This window comes from Biomphalaria glabrata, chromosome 16 (genome assembly GCF_947242115.1).
Source record: "Biomphalaria glabrata chromosome 16, xgBioGlab47.1, whole genome shotgun sequence".
In the NCBI taxonomy this organism is placed as follows: domain Eukaryota; kingdom Metazoa; phylum Mollusca; class Gastropoda; family Planorbidae; genus Biomphalaria; species Biomphalaria glabrata.
Window position 1 is genome coordinate 3,434,244 of NC_074726.1, and position 25,855 is coordinate 3,460,098.

Consider the following 25,855-nt stretch of genomic DNA (forward strand, 5'->3'; position numbering starts at 1 on the left):
TTAGACCACTGCAACCTATGCAGTCGCAATGAGCCCCTCACTTTCATATTCCCCGCGCTAATTCTAGGTGTAAATTAATTTATTAAACCATTATAATTTTTATATAATAACAGGGTTTCCGAGGTCTCCTGATTTTCCAGTGCCTTCAGGAAAACTCCTGTAATTGCAAAATTTACGAAAAAGCCCTGAAAATCTTCTAAAATTATTAAAATCTCCTCAAAAATCATAAAAATCTCCTGACAAATAGACAAAATTGTCATTTTGGGGGTGCCAATCCTACGCTTGATAAAAAAACGACATTGCCAGCTTTAATTAAACAAACATTTATAGTAATGTATTTTCTAATACAAAATCTTCATTTTGACATTATGATTTACCTACCCAGACTGGGCCCCGCTAACTCCGTTTCGCATAGGATCAAGCAATTGTTAGGACAGGCCCTGGATAGCAAGGTCTAAAAGAAGAACTATAGATCGCAATGTAGCTGCTTTGTTGAAGTTTTAATTTAAAGGCGGGTTCAGTGTAGAGATATTCAAGAAGGTACATGAACTTGAAATGACCTTACAATGTTTATAAACAGTATAGTGAAAGATCGGTGTTGCTATAGCGTCGCATAATAACAAAAAAAAAGTAAAGTTCCCTATCAGACCTTGTGGTCAACAGGGTAGATGATGTAAAGGTCATCTGTTTCCGAGACCTAAGGTTTACGAGGGTGTCATGTGGCCAGCACAACGATCAACCACCTTTATTTTTCCCCTACTAATGTCAGGTACCCATTAGAGCTGGGTGGACTCAGAGGCGCCAAAGATCCCGAAATAAAAATCCCAGTCTTCACCAGGATTCGAACCCGTGACACCTGGTTCGAAAGCCAAGCGCTTTACCGCTAAGCCACCGTCTCATAACCATAACTTAGAAATAATAATCTCTATTATCCATGTATTCTACATTACACATGTGACATTGACAATTATATTGCTGGAAAAAAATTAAAACAAGGGAGAAAACAATAAAAAAATTGAATGAATTTTTACTTAACACAGTTACCCTTCCTCTTTTTCTAACCGTGATTAACAATGATAATGATTACTATCCATATCTCCTACATTGCTAGGTATTAAATATTTCACATTTAAAAAAAAATACAGGCAAGGGAGATAACAGTTTAAAAAATAATGACATTTTTCTTAACACAGTTACCTTCCTTTTGTTTTTTTAAAACATTGAACAATATTTTTTAAAAAATGTTTCACAATATCCACATTTTAGTTCTCAACTTCTTTTCTTGAACATTTTTTTTTTTAAATTACTTAACACGAAATCAGTAAATGTTATGTGCTGTTGTGTTGGTCATTGCTAATAATTTTAAAACATTCGCATACAAGTAAAATACTATTGTATGGCTGCTCGGCTGTGCGGTATGCGCGCTGGACTGTTGTTCAAGTCTCGATGGTCTTGGGTTCATACCCTGCCCGCTGCTAACCTCCATGTAGTCCTGCTTGAGGTTTGAACTAGGAAGTAGACTATCTTTAACTCTGAAACATCCGAAAACTGTTAAATGTATCATTTTGCACTAAATAGGAAAGAGTTACTGTAAACATCATTTAATGGGGAATGAAGAAATAAAACATTTATTTTGGAAGAAATAGATCATTTAAATATCCTGTTCAGGAATATAAAGAGATATTTAGTACCAAGTTGAAAAAGTTTATTTAAAATTAGATCTGGGCGTTAAATGGAACAACGAACCGACTCCTAAATGTTCACTATATCCCAAAGTCGTTTACATGAAAACAATATTTAATTTGATATAGTAATCAATCGAAAAGAAATATATATACCGCAACTATCTGTTTGGCTGTATAGAAAAAAAATGTACACTATCTAATAGCGCCGCTTTCATCACTGGGCGATGACGTCATTTGTGCTATTTTGTTGTTTTTATGTGCACTATTTGCTCTTCCCTTGTCGTAAATTGTTCATATGACGTCCACATTTTTCTTCTTGGTCGTTTGGTACATTCCCGCCATCTTGCACTGTAGAGCCAAGCTGTATCTTTGGAGTTCCTGAATTATACTGGTGTCTTTGGTACTGGATAGCCTTATCGTTTGGCTTGGTATACATATTTTGGAAGGATTATTTGACCCTTGCTTAGGGTGAGTTTTATTTCACATTGTAAAGTTATTCTAATATGGATTCGGGCGTATTCTTATTTTGTAATTAGATTAGAAGATTAGAGGATTAGAAGAATCTGTTATTTGTCTTTATATAGGGGTTCAGGTTTCTGTGGTGCAATAAGTCCGCCAATCGGTCCGTTGCACTTTCCGATGGGGATGATGGCCTGCGACTCCTAGGGGTAAAGTCTTAGAGCCACAACGTGGTAAATATTTTGTTGGTATTATATAGGCACATAGACAGGCACAAGCAAAGCGCAAAGCTTAATGATTTTGTGGAAGAACAAATATTTAATAAAGAATAATTAAGAAGATCAGCGAGTAAGGGGGGGATGTACAGAATGATTTAGGATTTTATGACAACTTTTAAGATAATATCATCACTGGGATGTTGCTCATAAAGATTCGTGTATGGTTTGATTATTCGGCTGTCTCTCACTTATCTGTATTCAAGATTCTCCTTCGGGGTGGGGTAAGTTGAAGCTCCGTTGTGCTGGCAGCCAGTTGCTGGTGCCCTGCGGGTAGGCAGGCACTAATGTGATGAGGATGAGGATGCCACGCGGCGGGCTTACTCCAGTAGTAGGTGCAGTCCGGTCCTGGGACTTCAGCCTGGAATGCCTTCAGTTCTGGTCGAGGGTGATGAGTGACTCACCCTCAACGGGAATGTGTGGAGATCTGCTGAGGTCTGCCTTCAGGCAACAAAACACGCCAGCCCTGATGTAGGAGGCTATGAGATGAGATGTGAGAGGAGCCTGAATTATAAAACCATACAGGCTGGTTGGCGAGGGGCGCATCCTTGATAGGAGCGTATCCCTCAGGCTAACTAAGATACATGTTAACGATATTTTCCTAGGTCTAATAATAATTGCTGTACAAATAATTTAGTAATAATATTACGAATACACATATAAATGTACAAGGCAGGGGCATAAATGAGGAGGGAAACAGGGCGGACCATATTACAGGGTTGTAGCCCCTGTGACCTTATTGGCCCACAGGTAAACAAGTCCACGTTCGCTCGTGACCAGAGGACCGTGAAAAGAAAAAGGGGGGGGGGGGTCAGAAAAGGGCACACAATTATGCAGGCCGACAGGCCGAAAATAATGGAGTAGACACGCGAGACTGATTCTCGGGTTTAAGGATGCATGGTAACAGCACAGCATGTGCATAGCAAAAAACAAGCATAATTATAATGTATATATGTGTGCACATATACAGGTACATATGCACAGTTAAGGAAATAATCTAGACGCGAGTAGGTCCAGATGAATATGGATACGAATGAATAACAAATGCATAAATAGACAATAGGATTAACTAAGTTGTAGGGTGGATGTCCACCATGGGGAGTACAGTCAACATTGACGATTTAATGAGGAACACATATTCACAGAGTTTTACAAATATAATATTTAGAAGCAAACAAGTGTTAACATGGTAATGATACATGAACATAAATGTTACAGGCGAAGACACACTAAATAATAATGATAAAGTTTTTCCAACTCACCCGCTTTGCCTTACACACGAGTTCCCAAATGAATCGTTGACTTGAGAGTCTTCTGACTTCTCAGTGATTCTGATCTAGGATGGCATTAACCTGAAACTTTCGTCTCCGGCTTTTATAGGTTCCCGAGCGATCCGTTAGAGTAGTGACGATCCAATGGCCTTCGAGTCTTTCGAATTTAGAATTGTTAAAATTGGACCAATCTTTCTATTTGGGGCTCACTCACCTGGCTTCTTTAACCCGCGACCTGGGGGGGGGGGGGGGTGGTGGCGAAGGAGGATGAAAGAAGAACCATGCAACAATTATCAGGCTGGACCAACGCTCAATGGTACAGCGGACGGGAACGATTTGAATAGCCGTGGGAGTTGGGAGTATCGACTCAAAGAAGTGTACGTGGACACCCAATTTGAATGTCCCTGGACTTTACGGTTGCGTGTGTTTGTTTCGGCGTTTGGAGCGTCACTTGGGATGTGTGTTTATGGCCTATAATTTGGTGGTTGGATCTAACCTTGGGGTAATAGAATATTTGTATTTACACTGGTCAGTTTAGTGTTGAGGGGAGGCTATACAATGCTAACTAGTGATAGAAAAGGGGGGGGGTAGTTCCGCACTGGTCAGTTCTGTATTGAGAAGGGACGCGTTTCGTCACAGTTTCATATTTTAGGTTTCAAGTCTGTGGATTGAGTTTCTGGATTTGAAGTTCCAGATTCCAGATCTTCAGTATTCAGTCTTGATGTTGCATTGTGACTTTGTTAGTTTTTGTACTACTTTGAACTTGATTCTTCATCGTGGGTGAACATTCGTCTTGGCTTGAAGATACTTGTATTTCCTTGAACAGTTTATATGAAGTGAATTGATCCTCTTACAGAATCTTTGTCTTGGAATGAAATATTGTGAGGACAATACTATCGGACTCTCTATTACAAGGTGGTTATCATTGTACTGGAAATAATAATTCAGTAGTTAATGATGAAACTAGACTTAGATTTAGTAATTTCTAATATCATACTATATGTAGATAAGATAAGTTCCCCTTTCAGACCTTGTGTTCTATAGGGCAGGATTAGGATGATGTAAAGGTCATCTGTTTCTGTGGCCTACGGTTAACAAGGGTGTCATGTGGCCAGCACAACGACCAAAAGCCTTTACTTTTCCCTAACTAATGCCAGGTACCCATTAGAGCTGGGTGGACTCAGAGGCGCCCGAAGATCCCGAAATTAAAAATCCCAGTCTTCACCAGGATTCGAACCCCGCTCAGCCACCGCGCCTATACTATATGTACTGTATTCATTTATCATTACCATTAGTAACATGTCATTTCAATGTATAAATCTCATTGGATTAAATTTATAGTTAAATTTAAATCATCATACACATCGTTTATTAGTTTATGTACAACTGGGTGTGTATGGTGTGTCTGTTGGGCTGAATCCTTGGGACTAAAAGTAATAATAAATTATAAATTAATTATAACACACACGCACATTGCAATTAATATTTGTTTTAAATACCTTGACAATTTATTAATGCAGTAATCAATTCAAGAATGTCCTGATAATACACACACTTTGTTATGTTAAATATTTGCATGTTGAAGTGTAGGTGTGTGTGTGTTTGGTGAAGGTTCAGGAGGGAGATGATGTAGGTGTGTATATGTGTTTGGTGAAGGTTCAGGAGGGTGATGTTCATAAAACAACTACATGATCATGTCCGACACATTTTAGATTTCCAATTTCATTGTTATGATTATCTTTTCTTCAAATATGTTTGAACATAAAGAAGTGAATGCTGAGTTAAAAACGCTTGTCTATTTAATGCATTATTCCAGCCAACTTTCTCTAAAAATAAATAGAAGCTAACCCTATCATTTGTATAAACATGACAGACATATTGGACTAAAGTCTTAGTATTATTATTCTGTTCACTGACAGTCAGCTGCTTCTAACAAATACATACTGATGATTTGATAACTTTTTTTTAGGTTAATCAATATTAAAGAAAACTTGTATAGGATTTGTTAATTAACATTGTCTTTTTCACAAATTTCTTTTTAACAAAAATAAAATGACTAACAAAAAAATTTTTCTATACAAGTTAGCCGAGAACTGTTAAAAAAATTAAATGTACCAAACAATCCTTATCAATTTGAATGAGGTAATACTTCCTGGTAGATTTTCTACATAAGTGGAACCAGATTTGAAAATTCGCTGTTTAATATCATGTTTTAATCTGTTTTCATTATTTAATTTTCTTCTCTACTTTGTATCTATACGTGGTAAAATAATATTACCCGACTACATAGTAGGCAATGTGCACTCTGTAAGTCACTGTGGTTTTCGGATATGATTGAATTGATTTCTTTTTTGAAAAAAAACAAAAGCTGAACTTGTACTCTGCCTTCATCTATCTAACCAAATCTTTTAACACAGTTGTCAGGTTCTTCTCCTGGCTCCTCTAAGGATATGATTGAAAACGTATAACTTGTACTGTTTCGACATCTACATGGAGAGCGAGCGTATAGGAAGGATCCGGGTTTGCAGATGCCATGCTCAACAGTAGTAGAAAGAAGGGTGAAAATGCAACGGCGCCTGGTGATTACATATATCCAATCTGTGACCTCAGCCGTGTATTAATGATTGGCCTCTTTAGTCACACAAGAAGTTGCAAATGGAAAAGAACGTCTCTCGAGACGTAAAATGCCAAAGAAATCATCAAATTTAACTTTTGAATATTCCAAGATGTATTAACCACCAAGGAAGAGCGGTGGCTGAGCGGTAAAGCACTTGGCTTCTCAACCGGAGGTCCTGGGTTCGAATCCTAGTGAGGACTGGTATTTTTAATTACGGGATCTTTGGGCGCCTCTGAGTCCACCCAGCTTTAATGGGTACCTGACATTAGTTGGCGAAAAGTAGAAGCGGATGGTCATTGTGCTGGCCACATGACACCCTCGTTAACCGTAGGCTACAGAAACAGATGACCTGTATATCATCTGCCCTATATCACAAGGTCTGAAAGGGGACATTTTTATTAACCACTAAATGTTACTGTAACACTATGTCGACAGATTTGTACAAATGTTCCTTCTTCCGTAGGACGTAATCATCTTCTTTTTTTGAAGTAACGTCTGTATTATATAAGATTTGATATATAAATCTAAAGAGTTATGAGCGTTTTCTTGGAGGGTTATGTGGCCATTTAACTGCTGGGTATTAGGTGTGGGACTATAACTATAACGCGACACTAACATTGTATGTACCAATCACTCCTTATCAACTTGTAGGAGGTGATACTTCCTGATAAATAAGAAATATTAATTTAGCTTTATTAAAATACTTCACACTCATTATGTAAGAAAAAGCGATGGGTGTAAGTAAATACATCATTGTTTGAAACATTGTTTTAATTGTCAAAGATATGTCTCTACAAGACATTAAAAAAAAGTTTTATAAAAGTAAAAAAAAATATATTTATATACATTCTGTAGATTTCACAACAAGGTCAAATAAGTATTATTTGAGAAATTAAACCATTTGTCCTTTTTTTCCAGAACTTTTTCTATTACTTTTTTAAAATACTTTTTTTTTATAACCTCACAAGCTCGTCACTTTGACCTTGATTTCAGACACTAAAAGTGTTTATATATCTTTCTCCTCTTTTTTACTATTGTGCATAGAAATTGAAATAATATATTGGGCCTAATTGTTACATTTTTATGCTGGCCTTTTTCAACAGACTCTGAATTAAACTTACTCTTTTTTTTTTATTGTTACGGCTGACAATGTTCTTAACTTTCCAATCTCAAATTCAGAATATTTTGTTGTTTATTTATTAACTGTTTTAAAAAAAAACGAATAATAATACAATGGAAATTACTGAAAAATTGCTCTCAAATATAGATTAAAAACGAGCATTCTAGTTATTAGCGAAATGAATAAAACATAAGAGACCTTTTTTAAGATGATAATTCAAGGGATTTAATGAATTGGGGATAAAAGTAAGTAAATATGTAAAGAGCTCAGACGTTTTATAACCTTAACATATTAGCTTTAAAAAAATATTAATTAAGAAATTGAACATGGAAAAATATGTTAAATCTCGTATACAATTTTGCATAGACAGTAATTTTTTATATTTTTTGGGGGGAATTTGACACTATTGCATAGTACAACAATTGAAAGGTATATGAAATCTCGATTTATAAGTTAAACATTGTATATATATAACGGTCGTAAAAAAATATCTAGTAACACAAGGACTCTGAGGGATGTATAGTTACACAAAGCTTAATCTCATCCTAACACTGCAAGACTTTAATACAAAATAATATTTAAAAAATGGAAAAAAAGAAGCTATTTCACAAAAGCATTACGTTATGAATTATTTGAAAAAGAAAATTCGCAGTAGTATTTGTGTTACGCTATAGTTAGCTACTAAGCGACACCATGCTTTACTATATGTAAAACTAGACCAATCATCATTGTGGATATCGACACTGATCTGTGACGTCGCATCCTGTGAGCATTGGGGACCAATATCTGATTGCCATAGCAGTAGTACAGACCTGCGACGTGGCAACGAGATATTGGCCTCCACTCCACAAGTTGCGACGTTCAGAGTTTCTACGACGACTGGTCTCGGTCGACACAAGCGTATAATGCGTGGTACGGAGTCACTAGTCAGTAGCAAACCAGTCGACCTGAGTTGATCCGCTGGGGTTACTGCAGTAGACAGAGAAACTTGTGTTACTCACACTCTGGAGAGACACGGAGTAGGAGTAACTGTAGCTGAAAGAGAAGGAGGCAATTGACAAGATCACTCTTGGAGTGCTGTTGAAGGGAGGGTTGAAGTCAATGTATGTTGAATAACTGCATAGAAATCTACCATTCTGGGAATTTTGACCTCTCAGTTGGTCCAGTCGGTTCAGAATGTAGTCATTTTGTAAAGCCAATTCCCTGGCCTGTTCTCGTAACTTTTGATTCTCTTCATACACTTCGGTGACCTTGGCCTTCATATCTAAAATGTACTTGTCATTCGTAGAAATATAACTGACCAGGTCAGAAATTTGTGGCTGCAAGGCGTTGATTTGAAGAGAAGCTGAGAGTGATACTGGGTGCTTGTTGGAGTTTAAAGCGTACGCCTCACAGATGAAGTAGCCGGCATCTTTTTCAACTGGGCTATCCCATGTTAAAGTCAGGTAGCCCTGTTCCCCAAATACTGGTGAACCTTCAGTGCTACCTACCACTTGGAGAGTGTTCACAAATCTGTTCTCAATCACGGGAGTATCACATCCGGTCACACTGGCTATTGTTTCATTCTCGCCTGATTCGTTGTTGACCCTTGTCACGACCAGTGACAGCAGACGAGAGAACTCCGCCTGATCCTGAGAATTGGAGCTTTGGACGTTTGAGGTATCGTTAGACTTTGCAGTATCGTTCCACAAAGGCTGCTTGGTGTTGAAATATTGCAGAAAGGAAGTGGTCGTGGTACTTTTCTCAAATTTCCAGTTAGAATTGTGCACGGAGCATCTCAGTTCAAGTTCCTTGGTAAGAATGGGATGAATGGTTCCCGGCTGGGCCTCGAACTTTAAAGTAGCAAGTTCTGAAAGTAGAAAAGAAAAACCATTTTAGTCGAAAATAAATTTTTGTTTTTAAGTATCGCTAATAAGACTTTCAGTCATGATAATCCGCTGCAGGGGACAGACGTAGACGGCGAAAATAAAATCGAAATCGACCACCGGGGTAAAATGGTTGTGCCTGCGCTAGAAGTGGCAAAATATTAGGTCACAGCTGTGGCTGCGTAGCCGCGGGAAGTCGGGAAATACTGCCAGCATTCGATTCGTCATTGGTCTTTGGACTCGAAGAAAAACCTTATTATTGAATCAATAAACTAAGAGTATGATACAGTAAATACTTCAGTAGAGGCGACCACCCTCGCTCTTTTGATTGATACAATATGAAAGCTTGAGAGATGATATTTTCCCCAGAGCTCATTTTGGAAATATTTTATAGTGACGAAAATGGGCAATCAGGAAAGGATTTTCGATATGTGTGGACTCTTTTATGTTCTGTTAGTTCTAAATGTAATTGTATACGGTGATTTTTAATAGAAAAGAGGTGCGTTCCTATCGTTCGCATCATCGAGTCTTATTACATTGCTATTTCAGCGTGAAAATATTGTTTCATTTTTGGTTTGGAAGAAGGTGTTTACAGTGCAACGTCTCAAACAGTCGTAAAAGTAATGTTCCCAGATGATGTAAAGGTCATCCGTTTCTATGGCACACGAGTAACGAGGGTGTCATGGGACCAGCACACCCTAGCGCTTTCATTTTACCCCCCAACTAGTGTCAGGTACCCGTTAGAGCTGGGTGGCTTCAAAGGCGCCTTAAAGATCCCGAAATTTAAAATCCTAGACTTCGCAAGGATTCAAACCCTGGACCCCATCGGTTTGGAAGCCAAGCCACCGCTCCTATCAAACGGTCGAGTTTTGGCACAACCGTTTAGGCACGGAAAGTTTAAAGTTTCTTTGGACAGACGACATAATGTCATGAAAAAACAAATAAGGCACTTATTATTCATGCCGAAACCCAGCAGTTACTCTCACCTCAGCAGAGACACACTGTGAGTAGTTATAACTTCAGGGCCCACCTGTTACATTTCACATCTCCTAGATGAGGGGTTCTAAGCCTGTGGTTCGCCACCCCCTTGGGGGGTCGATTGACGTTTTGCCAGGGGTGGCCTAAGACCATCGAAAATATGGATTGCTATTGTCTATTCTTCTATTGCTGTGTGGGTGGGGGTCGTGGCAGAGTAAGGGATTGTAAAAGGGGGTCTACGAGCACAAAAGGTTGAGAACCGCTGTCCTAGATGCTGGCAATTTGATTGGAAAGTGAGAAGGAAAAACTCAAATACATAGCTATATCTCTATCAAGTATCATTAGTATTCTGCCCCGTCTCAAGATTAAGCCAAAAACAGTGACTCATTTGGGCGCATCCATTGCCTTTCGAGACAAAAGAAGCGGTATTTCTACCGCTGGCGGACAAGGGCTTTGTTTGCTTGAGTTACGGAAAAAATATGTAGGTCGCAACTGTGTCTCGGTATTCAGCGTTCATCTTTGAAATTGATGGCAATTGCAATTATAATTATTATTATTGTTATTATTATTATAAATATTGCTGTCCAGCGCTCCGCTATGGCCCCTTAATTATTAATCTTTTAGTAAGCATGTTCTCTGTGGCATTTTACGTCTAGAGATAGTAATATTTTTCCTTTGCAACTTCTTGTGTGACTAAATAGGCCAAACCTTGATACACAGCTGCGGTCACAGGTTGGGCATATGTAATCACCAGGCGCCGTTGCATTTTCACCCTTCTTTCTGCTTCTGTTGTGTATGACGCGTATAACTTTTCCTTCCAGTTTAACTGACCGCATGCTGACCGGTCAAATGTTGACATGATTTTCAATTTTTGTTGTGCGTGTGTGTGTGTGAATGTCCCAGGTACACACTCGTGAAAAGTGTAGCCTAGAAGTTTGTTTGGACGGAAGACAGACGTATTGAAAGATTTGAGACGTTATTTTATTGTATTGTGCGTGAATTCATTGGATTATTGTATCTGGTTAGTTCTTTCATGGGATCATTAATGCATCGTATCGGAATGCAAAAGAACTGGATTGTACTTCCTGTGAAGGTGGCGATATTCAGAGAAATGGTAGCGACCTGAAAATTGGTGAGTTCATTAAAATCCTAAATAACTCAGTAAGTTACGTGTGTGAAAAAAAAAAAGTAAAGCTCCCCTTTCAGACCTTGTGGTCTATAGGGCAGATGACGTAAAGGTCATCTATTTCTGTGGCCTACGGTTAACAAGGGTGTCATGTGGCCAGCACAACGACCAACCGCCTTTATTTTTCCCTAACTAATGTCAGGTACCCATTAGAGCTGGGTGGACTCAGAGGCATCCGAAGAGCCCGAAATTAAAAATCCCAGTCTTCACCAGGATTCGAACCAGGGGCGGACTGGCTATATGTATATTTGGCGGTACCCAAATGGGCCGGTGGGGCCACCGAAAAGGCCTGATCAAAGTCACTATGGCACATATCAAGTTGTTAAAGGTTTTATAATATTCTTATTATATTATTATTTGTTTAATAGCGTCGTGTTTAGACAAAAATCTTTCACAGACATTGCAGTGTAATACTAAGCTAATCGAACACATTTTCGGAAAATAAAATGTAGACAGTGTTACTTGTAGACTTCATCTTTTTAGGGCCTACATAATTGCTGATTTAAAAAGACCTATATTGCTTATAAAGATATAGAGTTCACTGTATGCATGCATATCGATACATTGTCAAACTTAATGATTTTTAAGGACCGATACACCTAGAAATGGTTGCCCATCACATGATAGAGAATTTGTGGGCCGAATTTTATAGAAATGTCCGGGCCGATTTTGACACCCAGTCCGCCCCTGATTCGAACCCGGTCCCCGGTTCGGAAGCCAAGCGCTTTACCGCTCAGCCACCGCGCCACCACAAGTATTATAATGTGATATATTTGTTGTGTGTGTGTGAGGGGGGGGGAAGGGGGGTTTGAATCCTCGGGTCAGTCGTGTCAAACAGTTCCATCAGCACGTCTTTTTTGCATCTGTCCAGCAGATGTGTCCATAAATACATCGCCATATTTGTGAAATAACTGTATGTATTTATGGGAGGCGCTTTGCTTGAGTGGTAAAAGGCTTGGCTTCCGTACCGTACCTGTGTGTAGTATATAATATATCTATATATACTGCCAATAATGCCAATCTATCTTGCCGGTCAACAACTCTCCACTGACTCTATCAGATCCCAATCTAGAACTCTATACTCTAGAACTTCCTTCAGCAACTAACTTGAAAATTCACACACCTCATGTGCCCCTGTGGACAAGGATCTGACCACCTCGTGATAACCAAGGTCATCTTTCAATACGTAAGAGTAGATTAAGACTCTAAATGTAGCCCTACCAGGAATATAACAGTTCTATTCTCCTGTCAATCTTGCTATAGAATTCTCGTATGTTTTTTCTCTGTGTTTTTTAAATTTTGTTATACCACGATAGAAAATGTCCTAAATCTTCGTCGAATTTCTAGTCTTTGGAAAAAGTGTTCAAGCTTCCATGTCATTGGTCTTCTTCATCTTAATATTATCAAGAAATCTATCTATCTATCTATCTATCTATCTATCTATCTATCTATCTATCTCTCTATCTCTCTATCTCTCTCTCTCTCTCTCTCTCTCTCTCTCTCTCTCTATCTATCTATCTATCTATCTATCTATCTATCTATCTATCTATCTATCTATCTATCCACCCACCCACCCAACCATCCATGTCTTCGCAGGTGCCTCTCAACTCTCAACTCCCTCCAGTATTCAGAACTTTATATTTACATAAAAAAGAGACATCCTTCTATTGCTAACTACAAACTATTGTTATCTTGGTTCCCACGTCATAGCAAGGGGAATGACTCCGAATTAGAGATTGCGGAACTTTACATGCCATTGAAGCATGAAGCGTGAAAATGCCCTTGACATAGAGTCCTGCTCTACAGGATATGTAGGCCTACTTTATACAATGTGAATATCAAACAAGTCATGTTATTTCTCTATTGCTATATAAGACAATATATGTCTTCCATCAAGATACAAACAATTTGCATAAAACAATTTCATTTCTTATTTGTATTTTATTTACGGACTTGTTTGGAACATACTGACATTGAATATTGCGTGGAAAAAAAAAAGATTTATAATGTAGATATTACCTGTATTTTCTAGTTCAATGAATTAATAATTAAAGCAGCTAATTTATCGACAACATGTCTGACTTGGCCTAGAAGGTCTTAAGACATTTAATGCAAGTAATGTAATGGCGTCTTTGTCTAAGATGCAAGATAAAATGTCAGCAGACTTTCAAATCGCCTTAAGTTTCTCTAACTGGTGGGGGAACTACAGAGTTTGATATCCAGGCCGAGGAAAAAAAAAGAACTGTAATATTCATAATAATCTACACTGACGCTATTATCCAAAGTTACGTGGTACCTATCTGCGTCACTGAAGCGTTAAGTTAAAATATAACAGACGTAAAATAGAGCCATGAGATTTATAACTAGTCACCAGAATCTATGAGCATAACCAGGAGTTTACCCCCCCCCTCCTGCAGGGTTTGCAGCTAAGAAATACCTCTTCAGTCTAAAAAAAAAAGCAAATGACACACACACAATTCTATGAGAGTAGCCAACGAGGTTTTGAGTTTAAATCCCTTTTCATCGGGGTTTGAAGCTAAAAAAATACCTCTTCAATCTAAAAAAAAAAAAGGAAATTACGCACTCAAAATGCTATGAGCATAGCCCAAGGGGTTTTGAGTTTAAACCCCCCTTCATTGGGGTTTGAAGCAAAAAAATACCCCACCTCAAACTCTCCTCCCCGAAAAAAAAAATCCTGGCTACGCCCATGGTTAATATAAATATTAAATTTGAAAAAAAAAATTGCAAGTTGTCAACATTTTGGCTCAATATTGCATTCATTATTGCAATTATCTAGATCTAGAGCTTTCGTCTTGGTCTAGTGATTTTATTTTTCTTTCTTTTCACTTTGACTTTCTCAGAATCCAAGTGAAAGGGGGTCGTTAAGGTGCAAGTCACGGTCACCCGCTGTGGCAAACCGCAAATATAATATATATAAAGAAACAGAAGGAAGAGTTCTCAAGGTCAAATGTTATTATTGAAATCAATAAATTAAAGTTATCGCTATTTCAATGGTTGGTTATGATCACCACCACGCTACATTATCAGGCACAGACTTGTTGGGGCTCTGGGGATATCAGCAAGAAAGACCATATCTATATATATATATATAATTTTCTTCATGGCACAACCATGCGGGACACTACGATAAAGTGATAGAAAAATGACTCTTTTATTTCTGCAAGTCGGACTAGAGTTAACCCACGTAACTTTCGCGGCGACAGAAAAAAAAAGCGTGGGTGGGGGGGGGGGGGGAAGAACAACTACTCTTTCTCTTTATACATTCTATATATTTGACTACATTTATGTGTGTATTTTTTTCACAAGTCAATATCTGGTGTCATTAAAATAGATGCATGTTTGTTTTTTTTCTGTAGCTTTGTTTTAATTTTGCCCCTTCCGTATTCTCTTTCGTTCCCTAACCATGGCCCATCACTTCACACGTAGTTCGTGGAGTCAACAGGTCTTTCAACGTAGTTGAAGTTCCTGCATCAGGCAGCTGTTTTAATTTCTATCAGTCGCATATTTCTGCAACAAATGTTTTCGACGAAACTGTTGCTCTCGAACTTCGTCGCAAGATGGCTGTACGCTTTGTTTGCGAACTTTGGGATAACCTTGTCGACCCCCTGTCCGTTGTTCTTACTCACGGAATCACTGTCATACACTCTGCTCGACAATACGCTGCCTACATGAGTACTTTCAGCAAATAGCGGTGTCTGCTACGCCGCGGGTCAACTAGTTATCATTAATTAACCCGTTTGGGTTTTGGGTTACGCTGCGAACTCCTTAGAAAAGCCAAGAGATTTCTAGCACAGAATGGAATTATTTATTTGGGTAGAAAAACAGCGCTAAGCATAGAGTTCAAATCGATAACACAAATTATTACAAATACTTAAATAACACAAAGCTTATCCACGGAGAAGAACCCCATATTTAAAGCAATAACTCTCAATAGTATAGGACTTATTTCCCTTTTTCTAATTGAAACACAGGTTTCATTGTCTCGTGTTTTGTTATTTAATAATCGTGTAAGGTTTCAACTTGATCTGAGAATGGGTGGTGGGAGAAATAGCGTGTAATAAAAAAGTGTACCCGACAGACAGAATGAAGATTCAAAACACTTTGAGAACATAAAAAATGAATTTTTTCCTTCGTTGCTCAAGACGCTTACAAACGCATATAATAGAGCATGAAAGGGAAGTAATCTAAACAAGTTTTGAAAACATGTCTTAACGTTCTTTAAATACAACTGATGAGTTGCAAGCGATTGCAAGGCTATAAACCAACTGAACGATTCTAAGCCGGTGGACGTTTTATCAAACACCGATGGAAGGATTATAAAGCTATTGAAAAGTTCTAAAAAAAAAATGGGGTATTATATTGATTGAAAAGTTCTAAACAGACCTTAGAAGTTTGGTTTTGGAGCTTAGAATGTAACATAACTTCATGTAAGATGAGATTCGTGGAACTATTTGCACTACTGTCGTTGCTCAACCCTAACACATGACTCAGTAAATTGCAGTGACACTTACTGTTACAGTAAAGTGTTATCACTTACCTCGTTCCCTCTGTAGTGAGGCTTCAGTGAAGTGTGTCAGTGACTCGAGGCCTCAGTGAAATCGGTCAGTAGACTCGAGGCCTCGGTGAAATCGGTCAGTGACTCGAGGCCTCGGCAAAGTCATTGATTGATTATGCCTCAGTGAAATCAGTCAGTGACTCGAAGCCTCAGTGAAAAGCGTCAGTGATTCGAGACTTCCGTAAAGTTTGTCAGAGATTAGAGGCTTGAGTGAAGTCCTTCAGTTATTGAGTCCGCACCTGTCCGACAGTAAGTGAAGGCCTCATTGAAGTCAGTCAGTGATTATAGGCTTCAGTGAAGCTCGTCAGAGATTAGAGGCTTGAGTGAAGTCCGTCAGAGATTAGAGGCTTCAGTGAAGCCCGTCAGAGATTAGAGGCTTGAGTAAGTCCGTCAGAGATTAGAGGCTTCAGTGAAGCCCGTCAGAGTTTAGAGGCTTGAGTGAAGTCCGTCAGAGATTAGAGTCTTGAGTGAAGTTCGTCAGAGATTAGAGGCTTGAGTGAAGCCCGTCAGAGATTAGAGGCTTGAGTGAAGCCCGTCAGAGATTAGAGGCTTGAGTGAAGTCCGTCAGAGATTAGAGGCTTGAGTGAAGTCCGTCAGAGATTAGAGGCTTGAGTGAAGTCCGTCAGAGATTAGAGGCTTGAGTGAAGCCCGTCAGAGATTAGAGGTTTGAGTGAAGTTGGTCAGAGATTAGAGGCTTGAGTGAAGCCCGTCAGAGATTAGAGGCTTGAGTGAAGTCCGTCAGAAATTAGAGGCTTCAGTAAAGCCCGTCAGAGATTAGAGGCTTCAGTGAAGCCCGTCAGAGATTAGAGGCTTGAGTGAAGTCCGTCAGAGATTAGAGGTTTGAGTGAAGTCCGTCAGAGATTAGAGGCTTCAGTGAAGCCCGTCAGAGATTAGCGGCTTGAGTGAAGTCCGCCAGAGATTAGAGGCTTGAGTGAAGTCCGCCAGAGATTAGAGGCTTGAGTGAAGTCCGTTCCTTGATCGACGCTACAGCTACGTTAATTAAGTGACTCGAAGCCCCAGTGAAATCAATCAGTGACTTGACACCTTACTAAAGTCAGCGAGTAAATTGAGACCTCACTGAAGTCTGTCAACTGACTTGATGCCTCGGTGAACTCACTGGACCGAGGCTTCATTTGTTGTTGTGTGTTTACATCCTCTCCTAACTCATTCCCGATTGACAAAATTTAGGATTTAAAAAAAAAATAATCCAAAACTCTATGCACTCTTGTTTTGTTTTGTTTTTTTTAAATTCATTTCACTGGCGCCCAAACCTATAAAGAATCAAATGGCGCGTCCAGTCCAGTAGGCCCTACATACATCTGGATCCATGCATGATCATACTCAACACATGAGGATAAATTTGTACCTTTAAATCTCAAAGATAGTTTAACATCAACTCAGGCGTCGGATTTCATTTTACAAGTGGCTATGAGTCAGGTCATTGAAAATCCCGAATACAATCATTTCAAGTAACCTGGTGACGTAGATTATTATGGCGCTTGTAATTTAATATTTCTGTTGTAATATCACGTCAAAGATGGTGTCGTGTTTCGTTGAAGGCATACTATCGCGATACGTTGGTGCCATCCATTACCTGGGTCCACATGAACATAACACAAGTGTATCTTTTTTTTCTTGTGTCATTTCTGTACTTTGTGCGCTTTATATTTTAGACTATGATGTTTGACATCAACATAAGCAATAGGTGTTACGGTCGTAGCGCAGCATGGTGTGCATGAATAAAGGTGCGAATTGGTGTAATGAAAGGAAGGGATGTAAAGAAAGAGGAAGCCGAGAGAAACTGACAGGAAGAGAGATGAAACGCTGATGTGTACATAAATTGTTATAATAGTAAAGTATGGCTAGAATAACACCCGAGAGTGTATTATTATTTTGAAGAGTCTTGTGTCCTAACAATAGGTCTACATTTTAAATAGAAGCCAGTGCATTGGGAATCATTCTAGTTCATGACCCATTTTTGTAGGTAATAATAAGGTGAATTATCGATATTAGCAAAGTTAAACGTTTTAATTAATGGAGCTGACATGTTTGCTATTCAGGTTCCTTGAAAATGTTGTTATTAACAAGGCTTGTAGGCAGGACATTATAAGAAAGAAAAATGTAACATAGGACTACTTAAAACATAACTGACTATCGCTCTGTTGTTCTAATGTACATATAAAATAATTAATTCGGTATTGTATTATTACTGTTGACGTAAAATAATGTTGGCATAAACATATTGGGAATAACGCAATGGCACCATAGATACATAGAGTTTATAGAATAATGATAAATCCATGCAAATCAATCATTCCGCACTTGCCGGTGTTACAACACAACCAAGACCAAGCTTCACAAGGTCTAGCGCAGCATTAAAATGTTTGTTAAATGTTTTATTTGTTTCGGATGTCCCTTCAGAGTTGAAGATAATTACTTCCTAGTCCAAACCTCCCGCAGGACGTCGGGGGATGGGAGCGGGCAGGGTTTGAACCCGAGACAATCGATAAATCTGAATGACAGTCCAACGTACAAATCGCACGACCAGGCAGCCATCCATTACGGTCACAGCACTGGTTCAATACAGTCAACCACATCGATACAACCTCAACACCGATAAAAGCTAGCTCCCTGTTGAAAATAATGAACACACTCTTGTACCACCATCTACCTAAAACCAATTTCTTTGTCTAGCAAGGGAAAACAAAAGACAGTCCCAAAATATTAAAGACCGAAGTTAGAAAGAATAGTACCCCCCCTTTCAATACATTGCTATCTATGGGGCAGATGGTGTAAAGGTCCATGTAATTTGTTTCTTTGGCCAATCGTCGTATGGCCAGCACAATGACCAACCGCTTTTTCCTTTCCCCAACTCAAGTCAGGTACCCATTAGAGTTGTGTGGCCTCAATGGTGTCCTTAAAATTAAAAATTCCAGTCGTCACCAAGATTCGAACCCAAGACCTCTTGGTTCGGAAGCCAAGTTATTATTCCCACACCCTTATTCATTGGCATAGACAAGACATGAATCATTTATAAGAATAAACAATTAGTCAATTAATTACTAGTATATAAGTATTTTTTTTATGCCAACAAGCTAAAGCGATACTTCAAAACTCACACATACAGCTAAATATGTAGGGTGTTGTCCCCTTAGATAATTTGATACGTTATTTTCTCTCACACTCTCGGATCAAGGTGAAACTCTGCATTTTTTTTTGTTTGTTATTTTGCATAACAAAACATCAATTAATTTTAAAAACTTAGCCAATTAGTCAACTAGTTAATATTATTTTTTTATTTTGGTATCGGAAACGGAAAATAGCTTCTACATTATCTAGAGACATAGTTGTAAGTGCGGAGTCTCTTTCCATAGATTAGCTTTTTTTTTTTTTTAAAGGAGTTGTTGTATTTTGCTTGATTTTCTAGTAAACCTAATACAAGAAGTATATTATTTTTTCAATAGCTAGGACGATATCCTATAATTTGTCTTTCCCACATAGAACCATCAGAGCAAGAGTGGCCAACCTTTTGTTTCCATGCGACAATTTGTTTTAAAATTCCTAATGCAAATGCGTCACACAAAGTTGTCTCCCCTATTACACTTTTGAAATATGATCTTTTGGAGATATTTGGTAGCTTTATTTACCGTGTTTAATCGTTTATATCAAAATCATAAACATTTATGATAGTATAACTAAGCAAATGTAAATTATGTTGGGCTCTCTTTTTTTAAAAAAATTATTACCAATTCATCTTATAAAATGTTTAACGGGGCAAAATGACAAATATCAGTAGATTCGTTCAAGGTAAATGAAAAGAAAGAGCATGCTCAGAGAGATGTTGAGAAAGTTCCTCAATGTGTCTTGTAAATGTCTGCATTGAGAGACCGATTTCATTGATCTATCTTCAATAGATTTCATTGATCTATCTTCAATAGATTTCATTGATCTATCTTCAATATGTTTCATTGATCTAGCTTCAATAGGTTTCATTGATCTAGCTTCAATAGGTTTCATTGATCTATCTTCAATAGATTTCATTGATCTATCTTCAATAGGTTTCATTGATCTATCTTCAATAGGTTTCATTTATCTATCTTCAATAGATTTCATTGATCTATCTTCAATAGGTTTCATTGATCTATCTTCAATAGATTTCATTTATCTATCTTCTAGATTTCATTGATCTATCTTCAATAGGTTTCATTGATCTATCTTCAATAGGTTTCATTGATCTATCTTCAATAGGTTTCATTGATCTATCTTCAATAGATTTCATTGATCTACCTTCAATAGATTTCATTGATCTATCTTCAATAGGTTTCATTGATCTATCTTCAATAGGTTTCATTGATCTAGCTTCAATAGGTTTCATTGATCTATCTTCAATAGATTTCATTGATCTATCTTCAATAGATTTCATTGATCTATCTTCAATAGATTTCATTGATCTATCTTCAATAGGTTTCATTGATCTATCTAGCTTCAATAGGTTTCATTGATCTAGCTTCAATAGGTTTCATTGATCTATCTTCAATAGATTTCATTGATCTATCTTCAATAGGTTTCATTGATCTATCTTCAATAGGTTTCATTTATCTATCTTCAATAGATTTCATTGATCTATCTTCAATAGATTTCATTGATCTATCTTCAATAGATTTCATTGATCTATCTTCAATAGATTTCATTGATCTATCTTCAATAGGATTCATTGATCTATCTTCTAGATTTCATTGATCTATCTTCAATAGATTTCATTGATCTATCTTCAATAGGTTTCATTGATCTATCTTCAATAGGTTTCATTTATCTATCTTCAATAGATTTCATTGATCTATCTTCAATAGATTTCATTGATCTATCTTCAATAGGATTCATTGATCTACCTTCAATAGATTTCATTGATCTATCTTCTAGATTTCATTGATCTATCTTCAATAGGTTTCATTGATCTATCTTCAATAGGATTCATTGATCTACCTTCAATAGATTTCATTGATCTATCTTCTAGATTTCATTGATCTATCTTCAATAGATTTCATTGATCTATCTTCAATAGATTTCATTGATCTATCTTCAATAGGATTCATTGATCTACCTTCAATAGATTTCATTGATCTATCTTCTAGATTTCATTGATCTATCTTCAATAGGTTTCATTGATCTAGCTTCAATAGGTTTCATTGATCTATCTTCAATAGATTTCATTGATCTATCTTCAATAGGTTTCATTGATCTAGCTTCAATAGGTTTCATTGATCTACCTTCAATAGATTTCATTGATCTATCTTCTAGATTTCATTGATCTATCTTCAATAGGTTTCATTGATCTAGCTTCAATAGATTTCATTGATCTATCTTCTAGATTTCATTGATCTACCTTCAATAGATTTCATTGATCTATCTTCTAGATTTCATTGATCTATCTTCAATAGGTTTCATTGATCTATCTTCTAGATTTCATTGATCTATCTTCAATAGGTTTCATTGATCTAGCTTCAATAGGTTTCATTGATCTATCTTCAATAGGTTTCATTGATCTATCTTCAATAGATTTCATTGATCTACCTTCAATAGATTTCATTGATCTATCTTCAATAGGTTTCATTGATCTATCTTCAATAGGTTTCATTGATCTAGCTTCAATAGGTTTCATTGATCTATCTTCAATAGATTTCATTGATCTATCTTCAATAGATTTCATTGATCTATCTTCAATAGATTTCATTGATCTATCTTCAATAGGTTTCATTGATCTATCTAGCTTCAATAGGTTTCATTGATCTAGCTTCAATAGGTTTCATTGATCTATCTTCAATAGATTTCATTGATCTATCTTCAATAGGTTTCATTGATCTATCTTCAATAGGTTTCATTTATCTATCTTCAATAGATTTCATTGATCTATCTTCAATAGATTTCATTGATCTATCTTCAATAGATTTCATTGATCTATCTTCAATAGATTTCATTGATCTATCTTCAATAGGATTCATTGATCTATCTTCTAGATTTCATTGATCTATCTTCAATAGATTTCATTGATCTATCTTCAATAGGTTTCATTGATCTATCTTCAATAGGTTTCATTTATCTATCTTCAATAGATTTCATTGATCTATCTTCAATAGATTTCATTGATCTATCTTCAATAGGATTCATTGATCTACCTTCAATAGATTTCATTGATCTATCTTCTAGATTTCATTGATCTATCTTCAATAGGTTTCATTGATCTATCTTCAATAGGATTCATTGATCTACCTTCAATAGATTTCATTGATCTATCTTCTAGATTTCATTGATCTATCTTCAATAGATTTCATTGATCTATCTTCAATAGATTTCATTGATCTATCTTCAATAGGATTCATTGATCTACCTTCAATAGATTTCATTGATCTATCTTCTAGATTTCATTGATCTATCTTCAATAGGTTTCATTGATCTAGCTTCAATAGGTTTCATTGATCTATCTTCAATAGATTTCATTGATCTATCTTCAATAGGTTTCATTGATCTAGCTTCAATAGGTTTCATTGATCTACCTTCAATAGATTTCATTGATCTATCTTCTAGATTTCATTGATCTATCTTCAATAGGTTTCATTGATCTAGCTTCAATAGATTTCATTGATCTATCTTCTAGATTTCATTGATCTACCTTCAATAGATTTCATTGATCTATCTTCTAGATTTCATTGATCTATCTTCAATAGGTTTCATTGATCTATCTTCTAGATTTCATTGATCTATCTTCAATAGGTTTCATTGATCTAGCTTCAATAGGTTTCATTGATCTACCTTCAATAGATTTCATTGATCTATCTTCTAGATTTCTTTGATCTATCTTCAATAGGTTTCATTGATCTAGCTTCAATAGATTTCATTGATCTATCTTCTAGATTTCATTGATCTACCTTCAATAGATTTCATTGATCTATCTTCTAGATTTCATTGATCTACCTTCAATAGATTTCATTGATCTATCTTCAATAGGTTTATCACTAGCTAAGAAAAGAACGATGTCGTAAGATGCTTCAAGTATTGCTTTTTTTCACTTCTCTTGACAAATAGTTTTTGCTTTTCTTATATCCTCTTTGTTAGTTTCTTGCCCACATTCTTTGTGAGAATCAGAGTTGGACACCATCTCCTGGTTTTATTCTTTTTCAACTTCATGTTTTATATAATGTCTTAATAAGATATATTCCAGCAATAGCGCTCACAAACAAATGGATATTAGTTTTTCTAACTCACTACCTATTGATCTCAGACAGACAATATGCTACACAACTTTTAAGAAGAACCTTAAGACTTATCTATTTAAAACTTTTTTAGATTAGTTTGTCATTTCAGCTGTCGTGTTTGTGTTTGTAATGTTATTACAGCGCTTTGAGCCTACATTTTGTTTGTTAACAGCGCTTTATAAATAAAATTATTATTATTAATTATTATTATGGTCTAGAAGGGAATAAGGACGTAATCCTCTTCTTTTTTTGAAGTTTACGTCTGTATCTTATAAGATAAGAAGATAAGAATTAATTTTCACACATTTCATTAAACTGACTGCTTTTCTTTTGTTCGTATTTCTGTACTGTTGGTGAAAGAGTATAACCTAACGGTCGACTTATTTTGAATTACAATCTAAAAGTTTGTTAGGTTGTCAAGGTCTGAAGGCCCATCATAGCCCTATAAAGTTTTGAAATATTTTGTCATTTCCGAGTACAAGCATCCTATCTCTTAGTTCAGTGGGTTTTTTTTTTTGTGAACTGGAAAGACTATCCCCTATAACGTTAGCGAGTAGTTGCCTTTTCAGTACATCACAGTATATAGTGAGATTCATAACAAACGAATATTTACATTTGACTAGAGTAACACCTTTAGTAAAATCTCTAAATTTAGAAAGTCTTCAGGGGAGAAGACTCAAAAGCAAAGTAGCAATTATACATAAAACACTGAACCATAATCTTCAAATACAAGAACAAAATTTTATAAAATACTTAGAAAGACATAAAGATAAAGGCACATTCCTCGTCCCATATGCTAGGATAAATTTGTAGAAATACTTCTTTTTCCCTAGTGCTATTAGAGCATGGAATGGGTTGCCTGAGCTAGCCAGGAAAATCAGTGACTTGGCAGAACTTAAGTCATTGGTTAATATGCATGACTGAATGCATGATGCGTAGAGCAGTGTGGCTCTTCTCTTTGAAGTAACGTCTGTATTATATCAGATAAGATATAGTGTAACTTTTTGTTTCTTTCTTAGGGAAGACAAACGCATTTAAAATTTTTTTTACCAATTATATGTTTATTCAATTGTAGTAGAATAAGGCAGAACTATCATAATTTGTTTACATCCGCAGTATAGCTAAATGAATAATCTATTTTGGTCTTTCAACAATGTCCTATTTATTATATCTGATAATTAGAGGCATTATTTTCAACTATCCGTGTTCTAAGTTTTGGGACCTATTAGTGTTGAAACATTTGGGTCCTTTCGACATCGTAGTGGCATGAGTTAAATTAATCTATTCTCTGCAAATCGGTTTTCTAATTTTTTACGATCAGACATGTTTTTTTTAAAACTCTCTCAGGGGTGTAGTGCGCCACTTGTAATCGTGCGATGCGCCACTTTTGGCTCATGCGCCATAAGTTTGCCACCCAAGCATTAGAGCATAGAACTGGTTGCTTGAATCAGCCACGAAAACCAACGAGTTAAAGAGTTTAACTCTTTATCTCCGCAATTTTTATCCACGTTCTGACAGATTTGTTAATTTTTCGCATTAATACATTCTACCCTGTTAGGGTTAAACTTCAATAACATTTTTTGTTTATTGTAAGAAAGCGTTACTTTTGGTATAGAATTATAGGAGAATGCGTACTCGTTTTATGTAACACAAATAAAAGTTTATAAAACTAAAAATTAATTTAATTTAATGGGCCAAAAGTAACGACGGTTTCGTTAATTAGGAGAGAAAAAGTGTAGTTTGTAACATGCATGATTCAATTAACACATGCAAGCGCGTGGGGCCTAATTATCTCGTATCCTTGAATGAACGCCTGTAGCAGGTTGCGTGAATCAGCCATGAAAACCAACGATTTAAACAGTTTGTTACATGCATGAGTAGATTGACACATGCATGCGCGTAGGGCATAATTATCACTTATTCTTGAATTCTGTAATTTGTATTTGAGATATTATTTTTGGGTTCAAACAACTGGAAATTCAGTTTGACAGTGTTCCCTTTAGCATTACTACTAGTCTAAAACAATAACAATATAGATGCCAACACAAATGACGGACATACAACAAGCGTTTCAAGAGATAAGATATAAAACTAATTACAAAAACAAATAGTACTATTGATACATACCACCATTTCCACGTGGAACAGCGACAGACAAAGTCAATACGAAAAGTAGCGAGAAATCAGCCATTGTGTAAAGCAGCCTCAGTGTGACAGTCACTAGCCTGATCCGCTGTCAGTGTTACTGAACACCAAGCCCAAATGCACAGAATAAAAAGGGGCCCTAATGTTGGTGGGTCTGTGACAATACTTTCAGTTTCGTTTTCGAGGTGAAGTTACATCACACAAGCCTTTTTTTTTTTTTTTTTTGTTGCTATTGGCTAATAGTAGTGGCACAGAGCGAGGCTCAAAGAGGAATCAGTTCGCAATAGCTGCTGGATTTCCCAGACTTAGCGAAGGCCGCATATTGTCCCAGCATTACATACGGCGTGTGGGGGCAACAGGGTACATATCAATGCAGGGTTCATTCAAATGTATACAATTGTAGACAACTGCACAGCACGAAATCGGAA

At 36.8% G+C, this 25,855-nt stretch overlaps 1 protein-coding gene across 1 annotated transcript; it reads right to left on the reverse strand.

Annotated features, from left to right (window-relative positions):
* Nucleotides 1-7,060: 7,060 nt before the first annotated feature.
* LOC106080255 (uncharacterized) lies at nucleotides 7,061-25,642 on the reverse strand. The gene is made up of 2 exons (XM_013241598.2): nucleotides 25,410-25,642; nucleotides 7,061-9,276 (listed from the first exon to the last, which is right to left on the reverse strand). The coding sequence occupies exons 1-2, from the start codon at nucleotides 25,471-25,473 to the stop codon at nucleotides 8,351-8,353; spliced, it is 990 nt and encodes a 329-aa protein (XP_013097052.2). The 5' UTR covers nucleotides 25,474-25,642; the 3' UTR covers nucleotides 7,061-8,350.
* Nucleotides 25,643-25,855: the final 213 nt, after the last annotated feature.